General features: G+C 44.2%; 1 protein-coding gene across 1 annotated transcript in view; it reads right to left on the bottom strand.

The window, feature by feature from the left end:
• Positions 1 to 415: 415 nt before the first annotated feature.
• LOC140210087 (gastricsin-like) overlaps positions 416 to 23,322 on the bottom strand; it is a 32,823-nt gene continuing 9,916 nt past the window's right edge. The window contains exons 2-9 of the mRNA XM_072278891.1: positions 16,902 to 17,067; positions 14,486 to 14,603; positions 13,004 to 13,122; positions 8,966 to 9,165; positions 5,756 to 5,878; positions 4,992 to 5,136; positions 2,489 to 2,587; positions 416 to 820 (exon numbers count right to left, since the gene is read on the bottom strand). Of these exons, the coding sequence (XP_072134992.1) occupies positions 665 to 820; positions 2,489 to 2,587; positions 4,992 to 5,136; positions 5,756 to 5,878; positions 8,966 to 9,165; positions 13,004 to 13,122; positions 14,486 to 14,603; positions 16,902 to 16,973 (1,032 nt within the window). The 5' untranslated portion in view covers positions 16,974 to 17,067 and the 3' untranslated portion in view covers positions 416 to 664. The remainder of the gene's footprint in view (positions 821 to 2,488; positions 2,588 to 4,991; positions 5,137 to 5,755; positions 5,879 to 8,965; positions 9,166 to 13,003; positions 13,123 to 14,485; positions 14,604 to 16,901; positions 17,068 to 23,322) is intronic.

Consider the following 23,322-nt stretch of genomic DNA (forward strand, 5'->3'; position numbering starts at 1 on the left):
CAGCACCCCTGGCAGGGCATTCCATGTACCCAGCAATCTCTGCATAACAAGGACTTTGAGATCCCTCTGTTCCTCCACACTGCTAAGAATCCAGCCATTCATCCTGTATTCTGCCTTCAAGATGAGCTTTATTTGTCACATGTACATCAGAACATCAAAACATGCAGTGAAGTATCCCTTCAAAACTTTTCAAGATTAAACTCCATCTGCCACTTGTCAGCCCAGCCCTGTCAATCTCCCATTGCAACCTAGGACAGCCTTCTACACAATCCACACCACCACTAACCTTTGTATCATCTGCAGACTTATTAACCCACCTTTTCTCTTCCTCTTCCAATATAATGTATCATTGAAAAATCATGGATTGTACATCAGCCAGGACACAAATATCAGGTGTTTTTTTTACAATGCTTTAATAGTATTTATTGTTCAATATTATCTTTACAAGAAAAGTAGTTTAACAGATTATTACAGCTAGAAGATGTGCCAGTGACGAGATAAATTCTAGCTAGCAAGGAAGACCATGTCTGAAGAACAACAGAAAAGTGTCTGAGTGAAAGAGTTCCAATCATTCAATCAAGGGAGATCATTGGTGCCATTAAGGAATTATCTGAAGTCCTTCTCTGGGCCCAGAAACTTTGAAGGCAAGTTGGACACAAGCATCTTAGACAGCTTTAGCAAATCCCATTCTGTTATTCCCTCTGTCGTAAATGGAATAGAACTCTCTCAGGAAGACGTCGCCCAAGATCCAGAATGGTCCATTGTTGGTGGGAGCAGGCAGATAGGTTGCCTCAAATGCAGGATAACAATAGTTATAGTTCTACAAAATGAGAAGACAGACACTCATTAACAACACACACAAAATGGTGGAGAAACCCCAGGTCAGGCAGCATTTACAGAGGGAAATAAACAGTCGATGTTTCTGGCCCAGGCTGGAAAGTAAGGAGCCAGAGGCCAGAATAGGGTGGTGGGGGAAGGGGTGAATGAGTACAAGTTGGTAGGTGATAGGCGAGGGGAAGGTGGCTGAATGGGGGAGGGCAGATGAGGTGAGAATCTGGGAGAAGATAGGTGGAAGAGGTAAAGGTCTGAAGAAGAAGGAATCTGATGGGAGAGGAGAATAAACTGAGAGAAAAAGGGAAGGAGGGGGGAACCAGAGGGAGGTGATGGACAGGTGATGAGAAGAGAAGGGGTGAGAGGGGAGCCAGAATAGGGAATGGAAAAAGAGACAAAGGGGATGGAAGGGGTTGAAATTACTGTAAGTTAGAGAAATTGATGTTCAAGCTATCAGGTTGGAGATCAGCAACACGGAATATGAGGTATGGCTCCTTCAACCTGAGAGTGACCTCATCATGGCAGTAGAGGACTGACATGTCAGAATGGGAATAGGAAGTTGAATTGAAATGGGTGGCCAATGGGAAATCCCGCCTTTGTGGCGGACAGCGCCAAGGTGCTCGATGCTTATTAGACTCGGGGCTGACCTCAAAGATTTATTAACCATCTAAGATAAAGTACTGACAGGTGCTTGGGCATATGATGGAAAAGCTGTGGACTTCTAGAGATACACACCCAACGTTGGAAGCTGGGATTTAGCAGGTTAGGTTTACCAACTAGACCAGGCTTCCCAACCTGGAGTCCACAGGCCCCTCGGCTAACGGTAGGAGTCCATGGCATTAAAAAGGTTGGGAACCCTTGGACTAGAGTAAAATTGATGGGATTGGGTATTCTAAAGGCATAGTTGACTGAAATGCTTTTAGCTGGTATCTTCCATCTTTACAATTGGAGTCGTCCATGGTGGTAAGATCAAGGAGGAGGCTCCAGGCAAAAAGTGATCCCAGCGAGACCTCAGCGGTAGAGCTGGTGGAAGATGCTGACACATCACAATGGCAGTGAAGGTGAAGGAAGTCTGAGGCATTGAAGTGTCCCCAGTTGGCTTACATCACACGTCACTGGACCCTGACTCCGACCTGGCGAAGACTGCGTGTGGCGGCTGCCCGCGTTAAACAAAATCACGCTCAGGGGCTCTCCGTGAGGGGGATCCACCCTAACAACCTGGGATTAAGCGCCATAGTGATCAGAAGGTGGGGAAGGTCTGTAGGCCCCTCAGAATATGTGGATTCTGGATCAGCCTGAAGGCCAACCAAACGACAACCCCTTAGGTTAGGGGTTCCCAGCCTGGGATGCATGGACTCCTCAGTTAGCAGTACGAGTCTATGGCATAAAAAATACTGGGAACATCATACTCCACTTCAGTGATTGCACTGCTACTAGTTGAGCTGGCAGTAAAAGTTGTCAAGATTTACAAAAATTAGATCAAAGGTGACTTTCTAAGAAGGACAGAAGGCCAGGAATTTGCATGGAGATACTGATTATATTGTACCTTGTATTCTATCTTGTACCTTTTCAGGACTTTTTCCTACCCAAAGGCAAAAGGCTGGAAACTGAGGCCTCATTACGCGTGCGCTGCATACAAAGTACTCACTATACATACCCTCCTGATGTAGGCTGAGGCAGGGATGGTAAATTTCACTCCATTGATCACAAATGTCAGCGGAGGCATGCTTGAGATGTAGTTACAGTTGACTATGTACTATTAAAGAAGGAAACAAGAGTTATGCCACGTGCAGCTTAAAAAGGAAATATCGAAAAACCCTCGTACAATACAAATTCACAGATAACCCGCTTCACACAGCTCCACTTGCAATGGTCAGAAAGAATCTAAGGAGTATCTCTAAAAATGATGAACTCTGATGGAGACAATTGGAAAAACTATTTCCTATGGTTGAAGACTCAATCCATGATCCTTACTAAGAATTAATCAGAATTAGAGTCACTGACATACATCGTGAGATTTGTTGTTTTGGGGCCATGGTACAGGTGATCACATAAAATAAACTGCAAGTTACAATGAGAAATATTTACAGTGGATTCTGGTTACTTGGTCATTGGTAATTGGAGCAGCAGCTTATTTAGGACAACTCCTAAAGAACAAAAATTAATTGGCAAAAAAGCTGGGATTCCCTTCATTTATTTGGGATATTATGCCGCTTAAACGGGACAGGAGGCATTTGCTGAGCAGTTTCTAACTAGCGTCAGTCACGTGCACTTGCGTGGCTGTTAGACTCTGCACCTTGCTTAGGGTGAAGAGTTTTTAAATAGAGTCAGATGTGTGTGTGTTTAAAAAGCAGTGATTTTAGTCACTGAGAGTTGTAAGAAGCGGTAAAAACTGGCTGACTGTAGTTTCAATCATTCAGGCTAGAAACAGCCTAGAGTGAAAATGAACCAAAGGGGAGAACTTCACCCATTTTACTGTATGTCATTTAAATACATAATTTGTTAAATAGTAGTTTGTCCTTTTTAGTAATATCTTTTTAACTACTTCCATGGAACTGTGGGTAACTGTGGGAGAAGATGGCAGCGCGCCGCGCGTGCGCAGCTCTCCGGTGAAAAATGATATTGTGTCTGTTAAATAGGGGCCGTGGACAATTCTGATTTGATGGAGACAGACGTGAAAGCACAGAGGAACATCTAGAGACATTTCCGAAACGCCTGTTCGCTGCCGTCGTTACTGTGTGGTCGGGAATGTTTCAGAGGGTAGGCCTCAAAATCCCCGGCATTGCCTGCTTTTGGCGACCGAGAAGGAGGTCGAATCACTCGGACAGAGATGGCGCTCAGTATTCGGTGTCGGAGAGCTGATCAGAGCTCGAAGTTTTCGGGTGACTCAGAGTCGGATTGTGGTCGGCATGGCAGGGAGGCTTTTTCTTCCTTCTCCCGTCTGCGTGAGATGTGGGACATTTTGAGAAACTTTGAACTTTACCGTGCTCACGGACTTCTTCATCAAGTTATGGTATTGTTACACTGTTTGTAACTACATGTTATAATTATGTCGTTTTGTCAGTTCTTTCAGTCTTGGTCTGTCCTGTGTTTTGTGATATCACACCGGAGAAAATAATGTATCGTTTCTTAATGCATGCATTACTAAATGACAATAAAAGAGGACTGCGTGTCTTCATAATCATAATTGGGGCAGCCGTTTATTTGGGCCAAAATTTACTGGTCCCAGTGTGTTGCATTTAACCAGAATCCACTATATCAAAAAATAAATAAATTAAGTAATTCTAAATGTGAGCAACAACAGTGAGGTTCTGTTCATGGGTTGAGTCACTGTCCACACAGAGATCTAGTGGCAGAGAAGCTGATGAATGGAAAGGATTAAGAGACCTCCCTTCACCCAGGCACTTAACTGGTAGACACACACATGGCTGTTGACCTCTCTGCTGAGGGAAAGAGGTTTGTCCATGCAGCTTCTTTGAAATTTTATTCATCTCAACCTCCACAGCTTGAAAGAAAACAAACCTCACTCTTCCAATCAGCCTAATAATTCAGTGTTAGTTATGATCCAGTGATTTGAAATTCTGCCATATTTTAAGGTAACTGGCTCTATATCAAAGAAGATTAAAAGAAATTCAATGGTGAAGGATCAGTTTTATTCACCGTACATTAGGAAATTGCCATGATATGCAACAAAAACTAATTTCTAAAGTAAGTACATGTTCAGCACAGCATTGTGGGCCGAAGGGCCTGTATTGTGCTGTAGGTTTTCTATGTTTCTAAAAACAACCTTCAACAATTCTGAAGAATAAAAAAAATTATATATAAAAAATAAAATGGATATGCAATAAAATGTGCATAAAAACAAATACCAACGTGTATTTTCGATGTAAACACCATTATAAAAAGTGGTTTCAAGTGTTTACAGTGAAGAAGCAAGCATCTTCACTAAACTGGTGGGAGGTAACTGTATCAGTGTGTTCATCAATTTTATTTAGGACCTTTAAAACAATGACAGAGATCGTTATACTCTACAATCAGATGCCATCAGGCCTAAGTCCAGGGATGTTGTTCAACACAGTTTCATGGCGATAATTATAAAGTATCAGTGCTGGGGCAAGTTTCAGAATTTACGTCGACTAATAATTGCGGCAGTTGCTTACCTCTCTATTTGCGTTCTGTTGTGCACCGAGGTAGTACATCAGTTCCGCTAAGTCCTGACCTGGCATGGTGAGAAACGATGTCCCAGTGTCGACCATAGCCTGGCACCCTCCGGAACAGAAGGCAGACTGGCCATTGAGAAGTACACTGAATAACAGAATTAAATCAAGTTTATTTCATTGTTGTTAAAATATTGGTTTATGACCAGGATTTTACAGAACAAAAATCAATACTTTTGTGATTTACAGTACTGTGCAAAAATCTAAGGCACATATATAGTTTATAGCTAGGGTGCTTAAGACTTATATATACTCATGTATACATACACTTACTGTAATTCACTTTTTTCTCCTCTATTATTATGAATTGTATTGTACCGCTGCCGCAAAGACGACAAATTTGGCGACACATGCTGGTGATATTAAACCTGATTCTGAATGAATGTCAAAGTGAAACTAAAATTTATTATCAAAGTACGTATATATTACCTTGAACTGTACTGCTCATTGACACAAGTGGCACAGTCCAGTGTCTGTTTTGATGCCGAGAGGGAGTCTACCTTTATTTTTCCACAAGTACATCAAAACATGCAGTAAATGCAAGATACGGTGATATTTGATGTTTCAATGTACATGTGACAAATAAAATATCTTTAAATTAGCCATAATGGAAAGGTAGAGCAGACAATGGGCTGAATAGTCTAATTCTGCCCCAAAGCCTTATGGCTGTTGGGTATTCGAAAGCCCTTTGGAAATGATCCACGTACCTTTGTATGGGGATGAGCCAGTAGAGTTCCTGAAGAACAGGCACCCAGACGATCCCGCCGGTGTACTTGGTGGTGTCGATCCCACCGAACGTCACCTCCCCGCCATTCTGACTGTTGGGAACGCTGGGACGGGGGGGGGGGGGGAAGAAAACAGCTGCGTTAACACTAACAATCTGCGTCTCAGCAACTTCCCCTCAGCCAGCTTTAGAGATAGGAGTGCGATCACTGGAGCTGAGTATGATGTTCTCCTGGTGGGTTGTCTGTTGGCGGGTCCTCAGGTGGAGGAGCTACTTATCCAGGTGGATTCGCTTAATGGAGAATGCCTGTGCGTGACTTTGCTCAACGTGGGGAGGCTGACGCGCAGGCAGCTACTACCCGGTCCTTGACAGATCAGGGTCAAGGTCCAGTGGTACGGAATGCAAGATGACTGGGGACCCTTCACTGATGCGACCTTCCTCCATTCACTGCCGTCCTGCTGTGCCATCATCTTCCACCAGCTTCTCTGCTGGGGTCTTGGTTGAACTCTTTGTCCAGAATCTCCCCCTTGACCTTACTGCCATGGGTGACCCTGTCGGGAGCTAAGTACCAGACGGCTAAACTCCAGACGCCATCACCCTGAGGACCTCCAGAGTCTCCACAACATCTTCTAACAGATACTTGGATCTACAGCATAGCAACAGGCCCTACCGGCCCAATGAGCCAGAACTGCTCAATTAGCCAGGCGTCAGAGAACATTTCGGGAGTGCAATGTTATGTGTTTCACTGGAACGGGGCTGCACGAGGACATACCCGATCAAAACTTCTCCGTGGACGGCTTCCAGACCGTTCGGGCTGACCGGAAGTGCACTGAGAGAGGTAAGCGTAAAGGAGTTGGGTGCTTGCTGTTCTGGTTAACAACAGGTGGTGCAATCCGGGTCATATTACGATCGAGGAACGTGTTTGTAGACCGGATATTGAACTTTTTACTGTTGGACTTCAGCCACATTCCACCGAGATACAACACTGGGCGGCACGGGAGGTCATTCCTGCCTGTGGCCATCGAACTTGCAGCTCCTACTATGGAGGGTCAGACACTCTGAGCCAACAGGCTGGTCCTGGATTTAATTTCCATCTGGCATAGTTTGCATTTTGTTGTTTGATTGTTTGTGGTTTTTGTATTGCTATATTTATGCTCTATTCTTGGTTGGTGCGGCTGTAACGAAACCCAGTTTCCCTCGGGATAAATAAAGTATATCTATCTATCTATCTATCTATTTACACCCACGTGACCAATTAACCTACTAACCCGAGTGTCTGTGGAGTGTGGGAGGAAACCGAAACACCCACACAGGCACGGTGAGAACGTGCAAACTCTGCGCAGACAACGATGGGAATTGAACTCAGGTCACTGGTGCTGTGATAGTGTTACGCTACCAACCACCTCTTCTTTCTGACTGAAACCCCAGTCCCGCCATCCCACCGTGTGCTGTCCCACATCTGGAGTGGGAGGGGGGGTGAAATACACTTCAATTCTGTATCAGGGTAGCACAAAGCGGTGCGGTTAGTGTAACACTTCTACAGCCCCACGACGCAGGTTCAATTCCCACCACTGTCTTTAAGGAGTTTCTACTCCTCCCTGTGACCGCTTGGGTTTCCTTCAGGTGCTCTGTTTGCTCTCATGTTCCAAAGGCGTACCTGCAAGTAGGTTAATTAGGTACATGGGTGTAATTGGGCGACGAGGGGCTCAATAGGCCAGAAGGGCTTTTTACTGTGTTGTATCTCGAAATAAAAATAAAATAAAACAAAGGTTTAACTATAAAAAGTTTCATCCTTGTTTTTAATGACAACACAAACTCGTGATACCCAGACGAGGCTATTTTAGTACATCTATCCAATCACCCCTCATCCGCCTTCGCTCCAGGAAGAAGTGGCTCAGCCTACCCAATCTCTCCCTGTAACCAGAGTCCCCAAATCCAGGTGACGTCTTGGTGAACCTTCGAATCTTCACTGGAATGTCGATGGTGGTTGAAGGAGCCTCACAGCCATATTCTCAGGAGTGAGTAGGGTGAGTAATGAATGCCTGCATTTTCTAGTGATACCCACGTCCCAAAACATGAATGAAGAAAAAAATCTTCATAATTATAAGATTCTCTATTAGGTTGCCCCTCAGTCATTGTACTAGAAGCCAGAACAGTACAGCACAAGAACCAAGCCATTAAGCCCACAATATCTTTGCTGAACACAGTGTCGTATTAAACCAACTTTCTTCTGAATGTATCTTCCAAGAGGACCACAAATTTATCGTAGGGTTTGGAGGCTTGTGTGCCTCAGTGACCCAGAGGGCTATGCTGGCTGGAGTCGGGGCATTATGCTTTGGCTCTGAGTAGGGTCACCCATGCCAAACAGGTCAAAGGGCTGGGGCCAGACTAAGAGTGGCCCACCAGTCCTCCAGGTTTGGTGGCTCAGCCCACGGCTAACAACCTTGACTAGTGAAACAAAACTTACGTAAACAGCAATGAAGGATCCTCCTGTGTCTGAAAGCAACGGTATTCCTGAGTCTCCACCTGGGACTTGTGTGACTGACAGTAGTGGAAACCGAGAGGAAGCTACCACATGATGAAGGAAGCCCTGAACACCACCAGAGACGGAGGACCTTCATTGCTGCTCCAAACACCAGTGGTGTAACGGGTAGTAAGTTCTGTCTGTATGCAAGCTCTAAACCACGTGCCATTCGAACACCACTGTCACATCTGTTTCCACCACTACCCTAATCCAGGGACCCACCAGTCCTGTGCAATAAGAGCTTGCCCCTGACATTCCCCTTAAACTTAACCCCTCTCACCTTAAATGCAAGTCCTTTAGTATTGACGTTTGTTTATTTATTTATTGAGATACAGCACTGAATAGGCTCTTTCAGCCATGCTCACCAATCCCCCGATGTAAGCACAGCCTAATCACAGGACAATTTACAATGACCAATTGACCTACCAACCAGCACATCTTTGTGGGAGGAAACCAGAGGACCCGGAGGAAACCCACACAGCCACAGGGAGAACGTACAGCAGCAGGATTTGAACCTGGGTCGCCTGTACTGTAAAGCATCGTGCTAACCACTACACTACTATGCCATTCTGGGAAAAAAAAAGAGATTCAAAAGAGAGGCCAGTGTAAGACCCCATTGGTCGAGCGGTGACAGCTCTTGATACGCTGCGGGACACACTGCACGCTCACCTGCCCAGGTACACGGAGAACAAAGGCTCCGACACCAGACGGTCACGCAGCATGCTATCGAACACGGGTGTGGCGCCTCCTGCTGAAAGTGCTGGGTAGGAGAGACCGAGGATTCCATCAAACTGGGCGTAATAGAAAGCGGATCCAGGTTCATTCACGCTGAGGCCGAACTCCTGGTTTGGGATGCTAATTCCAGCAACCTTGGGGAAAGAGAGAGAGAGAACGAACAAGACATTGTCACTATCAGCTTGCAAGGAGGGTGAGACTGAGTTACCATCAGGGAGGAGGTTCAGGAGCTTAAAGATGAACACTCTACGTTTTAGGAACAGCTTCATCAGATTTCTGAATGGTCCGTGAACGCTATCTTGCTATTTTTTTATTTTTATTAATATTTTCATCTCTTTTATTGCACTTCCATCACAAATTTTATGACCCATGTTAGTGATAATACACCTCATTTTCCATTCTAACAGGCCCTTTGTGCCGAACTATTAATCTGCCTATTCCCATCAACCTGCACCTGGACCATTTGCTGTGGGATCCCATGCACAAATTGGTTAGAAATAGTCGTGTGTCATTCAATCAAACGCAGGACAGTAGGGCACAGGAGCAGGCCCATCCTCATGCCTTTGAGGCACACCCAGCAATCCTCCAATTTAATCACAGCCTAATCACAGGATAATTTACAATAACCAATTAACCTACCAACCAGTACATCTTTGTGGGAGAAAACCGGAGGAAACCCACACAATCACAGGGAGAACATACAAACTTATTTTGTGTTTACATACAAACTCTTTACAGGCAGTGGTGGGAATCAAACCCGGGTCGCCTGTACTGTAAATCGTTGTGCTAACCACTAACCTACCGTGTCGCCCTGGGAAAAACAGATTCAAGAGAAGAGGGGCAGTGTAAAAACCTATCAGTCGAGCGGTGACAGCTCTGTCAACACCATGACAAATTGAAACTAAATCTCATCAACCTTGTACCTGATCCATATCAACACACACACACACACACACACACACACACACACACACACACACACACACAAAATGCTGGAGGAACTCAGCAGGTCAGGCAGCATCTATGGAGTGGGAATAAACAGCCAATGTTTCAGTCTGAAACCCTTCATCAGGACTGGAAAGGAAGGGGGGCAGAAACCCAGAGTAAGAAGATGGGGGGATGGGGGGAGGAGTACAAACTGGCAGGAGATAGGTGAGGCCAGGTGAGAAGGAAGGTAGGTGGGTAGTAGGGGAGGTGTGGGTGAAGTTAGAAGCTGGGAGATGACAGGTGTAAGAGGTAAGGGTCTGAAGAAGAAAGAATCTGACAGGAGAATCCATGGGAGAAAGGGAAGGAGGAGGGGCACCAGAGGGAGGTGATGGGCAGGTAAGGAGAAGAGAAAGGGTAAGATGTCAGCCAGAATGAGGAATGGAAAAAAAAGAGGAGGAGGGGTAGAAATTACTGGAAGTTTAAGAAATTGGTGTTCATGCTGCCCCTGTACATTCTCGTGCCTTGTTTAAACACCTCAAACTCTTAAGATCATATCTGCCTTCACTACCCCAGCAACTTGATCCAGACACCTGCCACTCTGTTTCAAAAACCTGTCCCATGCAACTTCTTTAAACTTTTCCCCTTTCACCTTAAATGCATCTGATGCTTTTACTCTGGGGAAAGGAGTCTGATGGTCTACCCTATCTATCCTCTCATAATCTTAACTTCTATCATGCCTCTCCTCAGCGTCTGACAGCCCAGAGAAAACATTCAAAATTTGTCCAAACTCTCGTTATGGCTCATTACCCGCAAATCCAGATAGCCTCCTAGTAAACCTCTTCAACACTCTTTCCAAAGCCTCCATGTCCTTCCTATAATGGGACATCCAATTACTGATTGTGAAATTAGAAAGGAAAACTTTTCTCAAAACACCGGCCCTATCATTTGGCCTCTGCATTGGCATCACTTTCTCTGTAGCCGTTACACTTCATTCTACATTCTGCCAGGACCACGAGACTCAAAAACTGTTTCATTCCCCAAGCAGTAAGGCTGATCCACACCACCACCCACTAACTGGAGAAACAATTATTTCATTCTCCTTTACACTACCATCATCAGGGAGCCCCCACCATCCAGGCCATGTGCTCTTCTTGCTGCTGCCATCAGGAAGAAGGTACAGGAGCCTCAGCACCCACACCACCAGGTTCAGGGAGAGTTATTGCCCTCCTGAAACAGAGGAGATACCTTCACTCAACTACACTTGCCCCATCATCTAAATGTTCCTACAACTAATGGACTCACTTTCAAGGACTTTTCATCTCATGTTCTTGATATTTATTGTTTTTTTTTTGTATTGGCACAGTTTGTTGTCTTTTGCACAATGGTTGGACGGCCAAGTTTGGCAGTCTTTCACTGATTCTGTTATAGTTATTATTCCATGGATTTATTGAGCTAGCCTGCAAGAAAATGAATCTCAAGGTTGTATACAGTGACATATATGTACTTTCAATGTTGGCGCGTGGCCAAGTGGTTAAGGTGTTCGTCTAGTGATTTGAAGGTTGCTAGTTCGAACCTGGGCTGAGGCAGCTTGTGTGTCCTTGAGCAAGGCACTTAACCACACAGTGCTCTGCAACGATACCGGTGCCAAGATGTACGGGTCCTAATGCCCTTCCCTTGGACAACATTAGTGGCATGGAGAGGGGAGACTTGCAGCATGGGCAACTGCTGGTCTTCCATACAACCTTGCCCAGGCCTGCGCCCTGGAGAGTGAAGACTTTCCAGGCACAGATCCATGGTCTCACAAGACTAACAGATGCCTATAATATGTACTTTGATAATAAATTTACTTTTAACTTGAAATTACATTACACTATCTTGCATCTTATTGTTTTATCTTGTTTTACCTCAGTGCTCTGTGCACTGATCAGATCTGTATGAACGGTATGGAAGACAAGCTCTTCATTGTATCTCAGTACATGTGACAATAATAGACCAATATCAACTCCATTAAGACACCAACACAATGTGCTAGCTACTGTCTCAGTTGTCATTTCAATGGTACCATGATAATATTCTGTATAATCCCATAAGCAACCTCTCTGCCACAACCAAAATAGGCCTCCTGTCCCATGATCCTCTCATATCCCTTTTGCCAATCACCTGTCCAGCTCTTGGCTCCATCCCTCCCCCTCCTGTCTTCAATCATTTCAGATCTCCCCCTCCTCCTCCCACTTTCAAATCTCTTACTAGTTCTTACTTCAGTTAGTCCTGATGAAGGGTCTCAGCCCGAAACATCGACTGTACCTCTTCCTAGAGATGCTGCCTGGCCTGCTGCGCTCACCAGCAACTTTGATGTGTTTTGCTCAAAATAGCTCAACACTAATTGCCCAATTATTTCATCTCTATTTGTGGGATTCAAGAATTCAAGATTGGTTAAAGTCATTTCTGGTACACAAGTGTAAACGCGAATGAAATACTGTAATTGTTACTCTGGATCTAATGCAGCACAAAAAAAAACACAGTAAGAACACAATAATAATAAAAAAAACACAATAATTACAAATATACAAGACAGCTTATATACTGTACATAGAATGATTGTCCATGAAATGATGCTAGGCACAGGAGTGACTGTACATAAGGTGACTGACAGCAAATGATAAAGTAGAGGTGGCTGGAGGTGTGGTGGGGTGGAGGGGTTGATCAGCCTTACTGCTTGGGGAAAGTAACTGTTTTGGAGCATGGTGGTCCTGGCATGGATACTCCTGCATGGTGGGAGTGGGACAAACAGTCCATGAGCAGGATGGGTGGGATCCTTCATGATATTGTTGGCCTTTCTCAGGCACCTTTCTGTATAAATATCCTTGAAGGCAGATAGGCTGGTGCTGCTGGTGTGTTGGGCAGTTTTGACTACCTGTTGGGGCAGTTTTGACTGCCCGCACAATATGGATAGAACAGCGCACTTTAATAATTGCAGGTTGCTTCAGGATGCCCAAGTTCCATTAAGAGACAGGTATCTGTTTAATGACACCGTACAATACTTACATTAACTGTGTCATAGCCAAAATATCCACTCAAGCTTCCAGAGCCATAGTGCATGGAAAATCTTTGTTGGCTGGCCTTGAATGTGGAGGAACCCTGTGGATTGAACCTTGCGTGATTCGCTGGAGAGAATGAATGAATCAGGTTACATTAAAGTCAATAAGATCATGAACAAAGGAACAGAATTAGGCCATTCGGCCTATCGAGTTCACTCCGCCATTTGATCATGGCTGAAGCATTTTCCCCCTGCACCCCCATTCTTCCCGTAACCTTTCACACCTTGACTAATTAACAACGGGGCAGGACAGTAGCATAACATTTAGCACAACGCTTTACAACTCCAACCATCAGCAATCCGGTTCAATTCCTGCTGCTGTCTGTAAGGAGTTTGTACATTCTCCCTGTGACCGCGTGGGTTTCCTCTGGGTGCTCCGGTTTCCTCCCACATTCCAAAGACATTCGGGTTAGGGTTAGTGAATTGTGGGCATGCTATGTTGGTGCCGGAAGCGTGACAAGACTTAGGGGTTGCCCAGCAAAATCCTCACTGATTCCATTAGACATAAACAACATATTTCACTGTATATTTTGATGTTTCACTGTACGTGACAAAAATAAAACTATTCTTTAGAAAGATCATTATCATTAAACCTATCAATCTCTGCTTTAAATCTAACTTGGCTTCCATTTCCACCTTTAGCAATGAATTCCACGTATTCACCACCCTCTGGGTAAAGAAATTCCTACTCATTTCTCTTCTACAGAAACATCCTTCTATTCTGAGGCTGTGCCCTCTAGTCCCAGACTCTCCCACTATAGAAAGCACCCTCTCCATATCCATTCAATCTGGGCCTTTCGATGTTCATAAGTTTCGATGAGATCCCCCCTTCATTCTTCTAAACTCCAGCAAGTACATTAGCAAGAACTAATGTCGTCACAACTGGGATCCATAAGACCATAAGATATAGGACCAGAATTAAGCCATTCAGCCCATTGAATCTTCTCCACTATTCGATCACGGCTGATTTATTTTCCTATCAACCCCAACTCCTGCCTTCTCCCCATAACCTTTGACACCCTTAATAATCAAGAATCTATCGACCTCTGCTGTAAAATTACCAAAGGACTAGGCCTCCACAACAGTCTATGGCAATGAACTCCACAGATTATTCACCGTCTGGCTAAAGAACTTCCTCCTCATCTTTGTTTTAAAGGGACGACCTTTTACTCTGAGGCTGTGCCCTCTGGTATTGAATTGAAATGAATTGACTTTATTGCTTACAAGCTTCACATACATGAGGAGTAAAACTCTTTATGTTACGTCTCCGTCTAAATGTGCAATGTGCAATCATAGTAATTTATAATCATTTGTAACAAATAAAAGTCCGGGACTCCACCCATCATTGGAAACATCCAGTCATGATGTTGCTAAAGACACAGCAGGAGCAATAATGTGAGATCTAGCCAGCTTCAGCAAGTTATACTCACAGCATGGTGAACTGCGACAGTAGACGGATGGAACCCAGAGATTTGATGAGCCTGTATCAAACAGAACTTCAAAGCTTTGAGGTGGGGTCCCAATAGTAATAGGTCCATAGTAGGAGTTCTAGTGCAGGAGAGAGGATGGAAATTAAAACTTTAACATTATTATCGTGCTTGACTTTTTTTTGCCAAAAGTTTATGGTCAAGTCATTAAGAACAATTTGCAAGTATAAGGTCTGAGATGAGAAGGGCTATATGTTTCAATGTACATGTGGTAAATAACTGAACACGAATCTGAACCTGAAGTGATAGAAGTGGGCACAATCACAATACTTAAAGAACATTTGGAGAGGTACATGGATAGGAAAGCTTTAGAGGGATATGGGCCAGTCGTGGGACCAACTCATTCAGGCACCTTGGTCAGCATGGAGGAGTTGGGCTGAAGGGCCTGTTTCTGTGTTGTATAACTAATGACATTTATCAGTGCCATTAGAGTATAAGACCATAAGACATACTGTCTGAGCAGAATTTGGCCATTCAGCCCATCAAGTCTGCTCTGCCATCCCATCATGGCTGATTTATTATCTCTCTCAATCCCATTCTCCTGCCTTTACTAATCAAGGACCTATCAACCTCTGTTTTAACTATACTCAATGACTTGGCCTCCACTGTCATCTGTGGCAACAACTTCCACAGATTCACCATCCTCTGGTTGAAGAAATACCTCCTCATCTCTGAACTAGATTGACATTCTTCTATCCTGAGGCTGTTTGCTCTGGTCCTAGACTCCCCCACTATAGGAAACATCCCCTCCATGTCAACACTACATTGGACTTTCAATATTCCATAGGTTTCAATCAGATCCAACCCCCTCCCTGCCTTCTTCTAAACTCCAGCGAGTATAGGCCCAGAGCGCCATCAAACGCTCCAGTGGCCCTGACCTCACACATCATGAAGACCCTAGAGAGGCTGGTCCTGGCTCACGTCCGACCCCTGGTCAGATCGGCCCTTGATCTCCTGTGGTGTGTACTGGCGTCAGCAATGTTGTCATCTACCTGCTGAATAGAACCTACTCCCACTTGGGTAAGAAGGGTAGCACTGTAGGTATCATGTTTTATGATTTCTCAAGTGCCTCCAATACCATACAGCCCTCACTGCTGGGGGAGAAGCTCCATTCAATGCCGGTTGGCACTTGCATTGTATCCTGGATAATATGACGATCACGGTTTGTGAGTCTTCACAGCTGTGTGTCACTCATGGCTATAAGCAGCACCGGGGCCCCACAGGGGACTGTAAAGGCTCCCTCCCTGTTAATCCTGTATATCTCGGACTTTAGATACAACACCGAGTCATGTTATCTGCAGAAATTCTCTGATAACTCAACAATAGTTGGGTGTATAAAGGGAGGATGATGGAGGATTTTGTCAAAAGCTGCAAGCCGCAGCTCAACATTCGTAAGACAAAGGAGATGGTGATGGACTTTAGGAGGACTAAGCCTGCACTGCTCCCTGTTACGATTGATGATGAGGACGTAGATGTGGTGAGGAGCTACAAGTAACCAGGGGTGCACTTGGAACAGAAACTTGAATGGTGCAGCAACACAGAGGCTGTGTACAAGAAAGGCCGGAGTCAGCCCTATCTCCTAATGGAGTATGCAGGCCTTTCCTTCACATGATCTACCAGTCTGCTCTCACCAGTACAATCTTCTACACCAGGGGGTGCTGGGGCAATGACATCAACATGGGTGATGCCAACAGGCTCAATAAACTGATTAGAAAGATTGGCTCTGTTATAAGAGTCAAACTGGACACACTGGAGAATCCTGGCAATTCTGGACAATGTTTCTCACCCTCTGCATGCGAGGAGCACTTCTAGTAATAGACTAAGACAACTATGCAGCTCCAAAGAGCGCTATATGAGGTCATTCTTATCCTCGGCCATTAGGCTCTTTAATGAGTCAACCTGTAACCAGGGAAGTGATGATCCCCTCCTGCTAAACTGTTTGAGGTAACTTTTTTTATTCTTTCTACTTCTCTTCTAATATTTATATATCTGTGCACTTGTAATGCTACCGTGACACTGTAATTTCCTTTGGAATCAATAAAATATCTATGTCTTAGTAACGAGAGAGGTCAGAGGAGAATGGCCAAACTGGTTCAAGCTGACAGGAAGGTGACAGTAATTCAGATAATTCAGTGTTACAACAGTTTTGTGCAGAAGAGAATCTCTGAATACACAACACATCAAACCTTGAAGTGGATGGGCTACAGCAACAGAAGACCATGAACGTACACTCAGTGGCCACTTTATTAGGTACAGGAGAAAAACCAACTCGATGAAATGGCAGAGTTGATGGGCTGAATGGCCCAATTCAGCTCCTATATGTTATGTTCTTATTAAAGTAAGCTTCCTTTCCACTTACATCCATGAAATTCAGCAATGGTTCATCTACAACCACCAACTGATGTCCAGGGAAGAGGTGTCGGTACTTCATGGCTGGGTCCCACTTATGGGTTTCCAGGAAATGTTTCAGCTCCCCGCGCTCCCTCAGGACCTCACGGACAGACTTACATCTGTACAAAGGCACTCTGTAATGATAGAGAAAAACAGATTCGCAAAAACTTAGGCAGTGTCTGTTTTATAATCCGTAATCATGAACTGCGGCATTGTAACGCACACAAAATGCTGGAGGAACTCAGCAGGTCAGGCAGCGCCCAGGAAGAGGAATAAAGAGTCAATGTTTCAGACTGGCATCTTTCATCAGGCGTCCTCTGGGTCGATGAAGGGTTCAAATGAAAATATGTTCTGGCTCCAGTGAAATCAAATGGTGCAAGTGTCACCTCAAAAAATATTCATCTTGATTTATTCATGCAGTTGATTCACAGAACATAGAACCTAGAACAGTACAGACCCTTCAGCCCACAAATGTTGTGCTGTCCCTTTAACCTACTCTAAACCTGCGCTCCATTTGTCTATCATCCATGTGCCTATCTAAGGGTTTCTTAATTTCCCTTAATATACTTGCATCCTATAATATACCTGACATCCCCCCCCCCCATACTTTATTCCAATCAACTTAAAGTTATGCCCCCTCACGTTAGCAATTTCTGCCTTGGGACAGTCTCTCATGGTGACTCATTCTGAACTAAATTTACATGGTATCCCAAAACTAAACTTCTAATCTACATTTCCATTATTATCTTCAAAAGAATCACCACTGAAAGACTGGAGGGCTTCAAGAGCTCATCTGGCGTGTGTTCGTTCAGTGTCGACGTCGATGAGGAGCTCGACACCATTATGATGGTGTCAAGACTAACGCGTGATTTGGATTTAAGTGAGGGAGAGTTGAGGAGCTCATTTAATGACAATTGTAATAACCTATTGCCGATCTAAACGTCTCTTAAAAGTCCCTAATGTATCTGCCTCTACCACCACCTCAGGCAGCGCATTCCAGGTACTTACCAATCGCTGTGTGAAAATAACTTGCCCCTCACATCTCTTTTGAAATTACCCCCTCACCTTAAATGCATGCCCTCTAGTATTAGATATTTCAAACCCTTGGAAAAAGGTATTACCTGTCTACTATGTCTACGTTTCTCAAAATATTATAAACCTCTATCTGTTTGCCCCTCAGCCTCCGCCACTCCAGAGAAAACAACCCAAGTTTGACAACTTCCTGTTATAGCACATGCTCTCTAATCCAGGCAGCATCCTTGTAAACCTCTTCAAAGCCTCAACATCCTTCTTATATTGAGGCAATAGAAATGTATGCAATCCTCCAGTTGTGGTTTAACTAAAGTTTTATAAAGCTGCAGCATATTTTCTGACTTTTGATCCAGTGTCTCCACTAATAAAGGCAAGCATGCTATATGCCTCCCTAACCACATGTCCCTGTGTAGTCACTTTAAGGGACATATGAACTTGGACCCCAAGATCCCTCTTGCCCTTAACAGCATTATGTCTCTTTACATTTGATCTACCAAGATGCGACACTTAATATGGCTGTTCATTTCTGGCAAAGAAGTTTCCGAAGTTTCTCACAGAGTTCCAGTCTATCCCCATTCACCATCTTTGCAAAGTGAATCGCCAAGGCAATTAGGACAGTCCAAAGATTGTCTTGGAGAGGTCCTTTGCAAAGAATACAAATCCCCTGTACAAGGTAGAAGAAGGGTTGGTGTACCATGGATTATTGCAGATATCTACCCAAGGTTAACCCTATACTCCTCAGTCTCTCTCCTCTCGTTGGATACTCATGTAATGCTTTAGATTGATTTACCTAAGCAGCACAGCCCAAACCAGTTAGTGATATCTCTGGTAGCATGTAGGAATGAGATCCAACACTTTAGACCATAGCAGCAGAATTAGGCTATTTCAGCTTATCAAGTTTGCTCCACCATTTGATCATGGCTGATTTATTTTCCCTCTCAACCCCATTCTCCTCGTAACCTTTGAGGCCCTTACTAATCAAGAACCTATCAACCTCCACTTTAAAAGTGTGCCAAGTGTACCGTTCGTGGCAATGAATTCCACAAATTCACCACCTTCTGGCTAAAGGGACATCCTTCTATTGTGCTGCTGTGCCCTCTGGTCCCAAACTCTCCCACTATTAGAAACATCCTCTCTACATGCCACTCTATCTAGGCCTTTCAATTTTCGGTAGGTTGTAATGCTCAAATTCAAGTTTATTGTCATCTGACTGTACATGTATACAACCAAACGAAACAATGTTCTTCCAGACCACAGTGCACCCATAAAACATATATCACACAGCACATGAAACAAAATATTACCATAAGTAAGTTAATAAAATATAATTCAAAGTGTATGCAGTGTGCGGCACAGGTAAACAGTAAACAGCTTGCTGTCCTGGTGACGAGATGTCAGTGGTGACAGGCTATTTATTAGTCTCACAGCCTAAGGGAAGAAGCTGTTACCCAGTCTGGCAGTCCTAGTCCTGATGCCTCTGTATGTCCTTCCTGATGGTAGTGGGTCACAGAGATTGGGCTTTGACTCCTTCATCTGCAACACTCCCAGTAAAATGTCATAAATGGAGGGGGGAGCCCCTGATGATCTTCTCAACAGTTTGTACCATCAATGTGATCCCCCTTTCATTCTTCTCCAGTGAGTACAGGACTAGCACCATCAAATGCTCCTCATACATTAACCTTTTCATTGCCAAGATGGTCCAACGGTCAAGAAGGCGGTCTCTGCAAGTGTCGTGGAACGTGTAGAGCAGGACAAGACACAGAAGACGTCCTGGTCATCCACTGTGCCTAGTCCCATCTCCAGCCGTCTAGACTCTGTCTTGCCACTGGATCCAGATGGGAATTGCAAAGAGAGAGTGAGGCTGACGCTGCGCAACTCTCCCTCACCTAAATCCAAATCACACGCTAGTCTCAACACCATCATAATGGTGTCGAGGTCCTCATCGACGTCAACGATGGACGAACAACAACATTGCCAAGATCATCCTTAGGAACTTCCTCTGGATCCTTTCTTAGATATGAGACCCAGAACTGCTCGTAACACTCCAAATGTGGGTTGACCAACACCTTTCAAATCCTCAGCATTGCTTCCTTGTTTTTATATTCTGGTTCTCTTGAAATGAATGCTAGCATTACATTTACCTTCCCTACCATTGACTCGACCTGTAAGTTAACCTTTAGGGAGTCCTGCATGAGGACTCCCAAGTCCTCTGATTTCTGAATTTGCTCCCTGTTTAGAAAATAGTCTATACCTTTACTCCTTCTACCAAGGTGCATGACCATACACTTCCCTACACTGTATTCCATCTGTCACTTCTTTGCCCATTCTCCTTATCTGTCCAAGTCCTTCTGAGACTCCCTGCCTCCTCAGCATTACCTGATCTCAATTTATCTTTGCACCTATCGCAAACTTGGCAACAGATCCATCAATTCTGTCACCCTGCTATTGGCCCCTTCCAATCAACTTTGGCCAGCTCTTCTCTCATTCCTCTGTAGTTATCTTTACTCAAATGTAATACCAATATATCTGACTTTTCCTTATTGTAACTTATGGTAATTTCTATGTCTTGCATTGTACTGCTGACAAGAAATAACAGGTTTCACATGTCAGTGACAATAAACCTGCTTCTGAGTAGTTAGATGTTACGACTCTAATGCACAGGAGGCAAGGTCATCTATATGAAACATCATCTCTCAATTTCTCTCTCCACAGATGCTGCCTGACCTGCTGGGCATTTCCAAGGGAACACACACAAAATGCTAGAGGAACTCAGCAAGTCTGGTAGCATCTATGGAAGGGAATAGTCAACATTTCAGGCTGAGATCCTTCAACAGGATTGGAAAGGAAGTATTCCCAGTATTTTCTGTTTTTATTATGAGCAGATGGCAAGACTGGTGTTCAATACAGATGTTATCAAATAGGATACAACTTCCTTCACCCAAACTGAAACAAGATTTTGTGAGATCTATTTTCCTGAACACACACTTGCACATTTTGATTCCCCATCTTTAATTCTACAGTATGAATAGCAATTTGGGTGTTGGGAGCAGCACCGTAATGTGGTACTTAGCCTAATGCTACTACAGCGCCGGTGACCCAGTTCAATTCTATAACTGTCTGAAAGGAGTTTGTACGTTATCCCTGACTGTATGTGCTATCACGAGAGGCTGGTTAGACTTGGGTTGTTTCCTCTGGAACATCGGAGGCTGAGGGGAGATCTTTTAGGGGTTTACAGAATTATAAGAGGCATAGATTGAGAGTATCTGTTTCCCAGGGTTGAAATCTCTAATACCAGAGGGCATACATTGAAAGTGAGAGGGGATGGGTTCAAAGGGGAATGTGAGAGGTAAGTTTTTTCACTCAGAGAGTCATGAGTACCTGGAATGCACTACCCGGTATAGTGGCAGAGGCAAATACATTAAAGGCTTTTAAGAGAGGTTTGGATAGGCACATGGGTGTAAGGAAGATGGAGGGATATGGATATGGTGTAGGTAGGAGGGATTAGTGTTTGAGTGTTTTTGATTTGCTTTTTGACTAGTTCGGCACAACATTGTGGGCCAAATAGCCCGGTCCTGTGCTGTACTCTTCTGTGTTCCATGCGTGGTTTCTCCCACAAAGACGAAAGGGGTAGTAGGTTAATTGATCACATGGGTGGCAGGAGATCGTTGGGACAGAAGGGCCTGTTACCATGCTGTGTCTCTAAATTACTAAGGATAAATTAAAATAACCCTTTTGTCTGTCTATGGCTGAAGGCTGATTTATACTTGTGCGTACTAGCTTACGCCATAGCCTATGCAAGTGGGTTACACCGTTTTGAGCATTTATACTTGTGCGTTGGTGTGTCTGCGTCACTCTGCAATTCACTGCCAAAACGCTAGATGGCGGTGGGGTTTCTATGCCACTCTGTTGAGTTTCTTCACGCTGAAACTCAACAAGAAGAAACAAACTTCAAACAATGGTGACTGAAACTGAAAGAGGGTGAATTTTCTGTGCTTGTCCAGCCACTGAGAGACATGGACAAGGAAATGCATTTCAAATATTTTTGGATGTCAGCAGGTAGATTTGACAATTTGGTTCATCGTCTCTAACCATTTATTTCGCATCAGTGTACGCACAGTATACTCAGAGACTGGCAATCACCATTCGAGTTTTAGCTTTAGGTGGAAGTCAACAGGCTGTAGCAGCTAGTTACAAACTGGCATCAAGCGCAGGGTCCTCCATAATTTCGGAGGTCTGTAAAGCTTTATGGAAAGCATTGCAGCCAGAGTTCCTTCCGTGCCCTTCAGTCGCCCAATTGCAGCATAGGAGGAAATGCGATGCTAGCTAGCAGACCAACCACAGTTGTTGCAGTCTGCATCGCCGCGACATGTGGTTACATCTTTGGGGAGGTGCGCGTCAGGCTACGGTGTATGGTACGGCATAGGGTACGGTGTAGGGTACGCGGCTACGCCGTACCTACGGTGTCGATTTGACGCACAAGTATAAATTGGCCTTAATACGTGAACGCCCTTGAAACCAGCTATCAGGCAGAATTACATAGTACCTCTTCCTCCTTTGAAAACAAGAACTAATACATACTCTGGAAAAACGGAAAGTGCTGGAAAGCTATTTAACTTTTTAGGGACTTACTTGTGCAGACCCTCAGAGAGCTGGATGCAAACGAAAGCAAAGATTAACCACTTCATTCTGCGTCTTGTTGTGGCCCTTCGCAACGATTCAGTCAGCAAAGGTCCGCACAGTTCCTCGGAATGTGTCGGAGATCGGAGCAAGTTGAGCGTTTTTATATTTGTGATTAAACAGGTGGTGAGGGTTATTTTATCGCTAAATGTAAATTTAATTCTATTGTTCAATACAAACAAAATAATCTTAATATACTTCTTTAACCTTGATTAAAACTTCACAGTCATTTGAAAACAAACCAATTTCTGATAACTGTATCAGCACACTAAAAATAAGCCTTAATACTTTTGTTATTTAGAGATACATCACAGTAACAGGTCCTTCTGGCCCACGGAGCTCGTGCCACCCAATTACACTCATTCTATATCAAAGAATTGAGATTATTCCATAGAGCAAATAATTGTGTTGATTTAATATAATCACATCAATGTACTTCAGTAGCACCCTTCACAATCATGAGACACCCCAGAGCGCATTAGAGATAAGAGCATTTTCATTAGGGCATTCTCTGAGGTCACAACAGGGCTAAAGCAAGTTCCCACATAATACAATAAATGATCTGGCGACGTATTCAATCTTTGCTGAGGGGTAAATCTTAGCCAGAACTACAAGGAGAACTTCTAAAATACTGACGCACCAAGGACCATAGGTTGACGGTCCGGAGGTGGCCTGGGGGG

Source organism: Mobula birostris, chromosome 14, assembly GCF_030028105.1.
Source record: "Mobula birostris isolate sMobBir1 chromosome 14, sMobBir1.hap1, whole genome shotgun sequence".
Classification (NCBI taxonomy): domain Eukaryota; kingdom Metazoa; phylum Chordata; class Chondrichthyes; order Myliobatiformes; family Myliobatidae; genus Mobula; species Mobula birostris.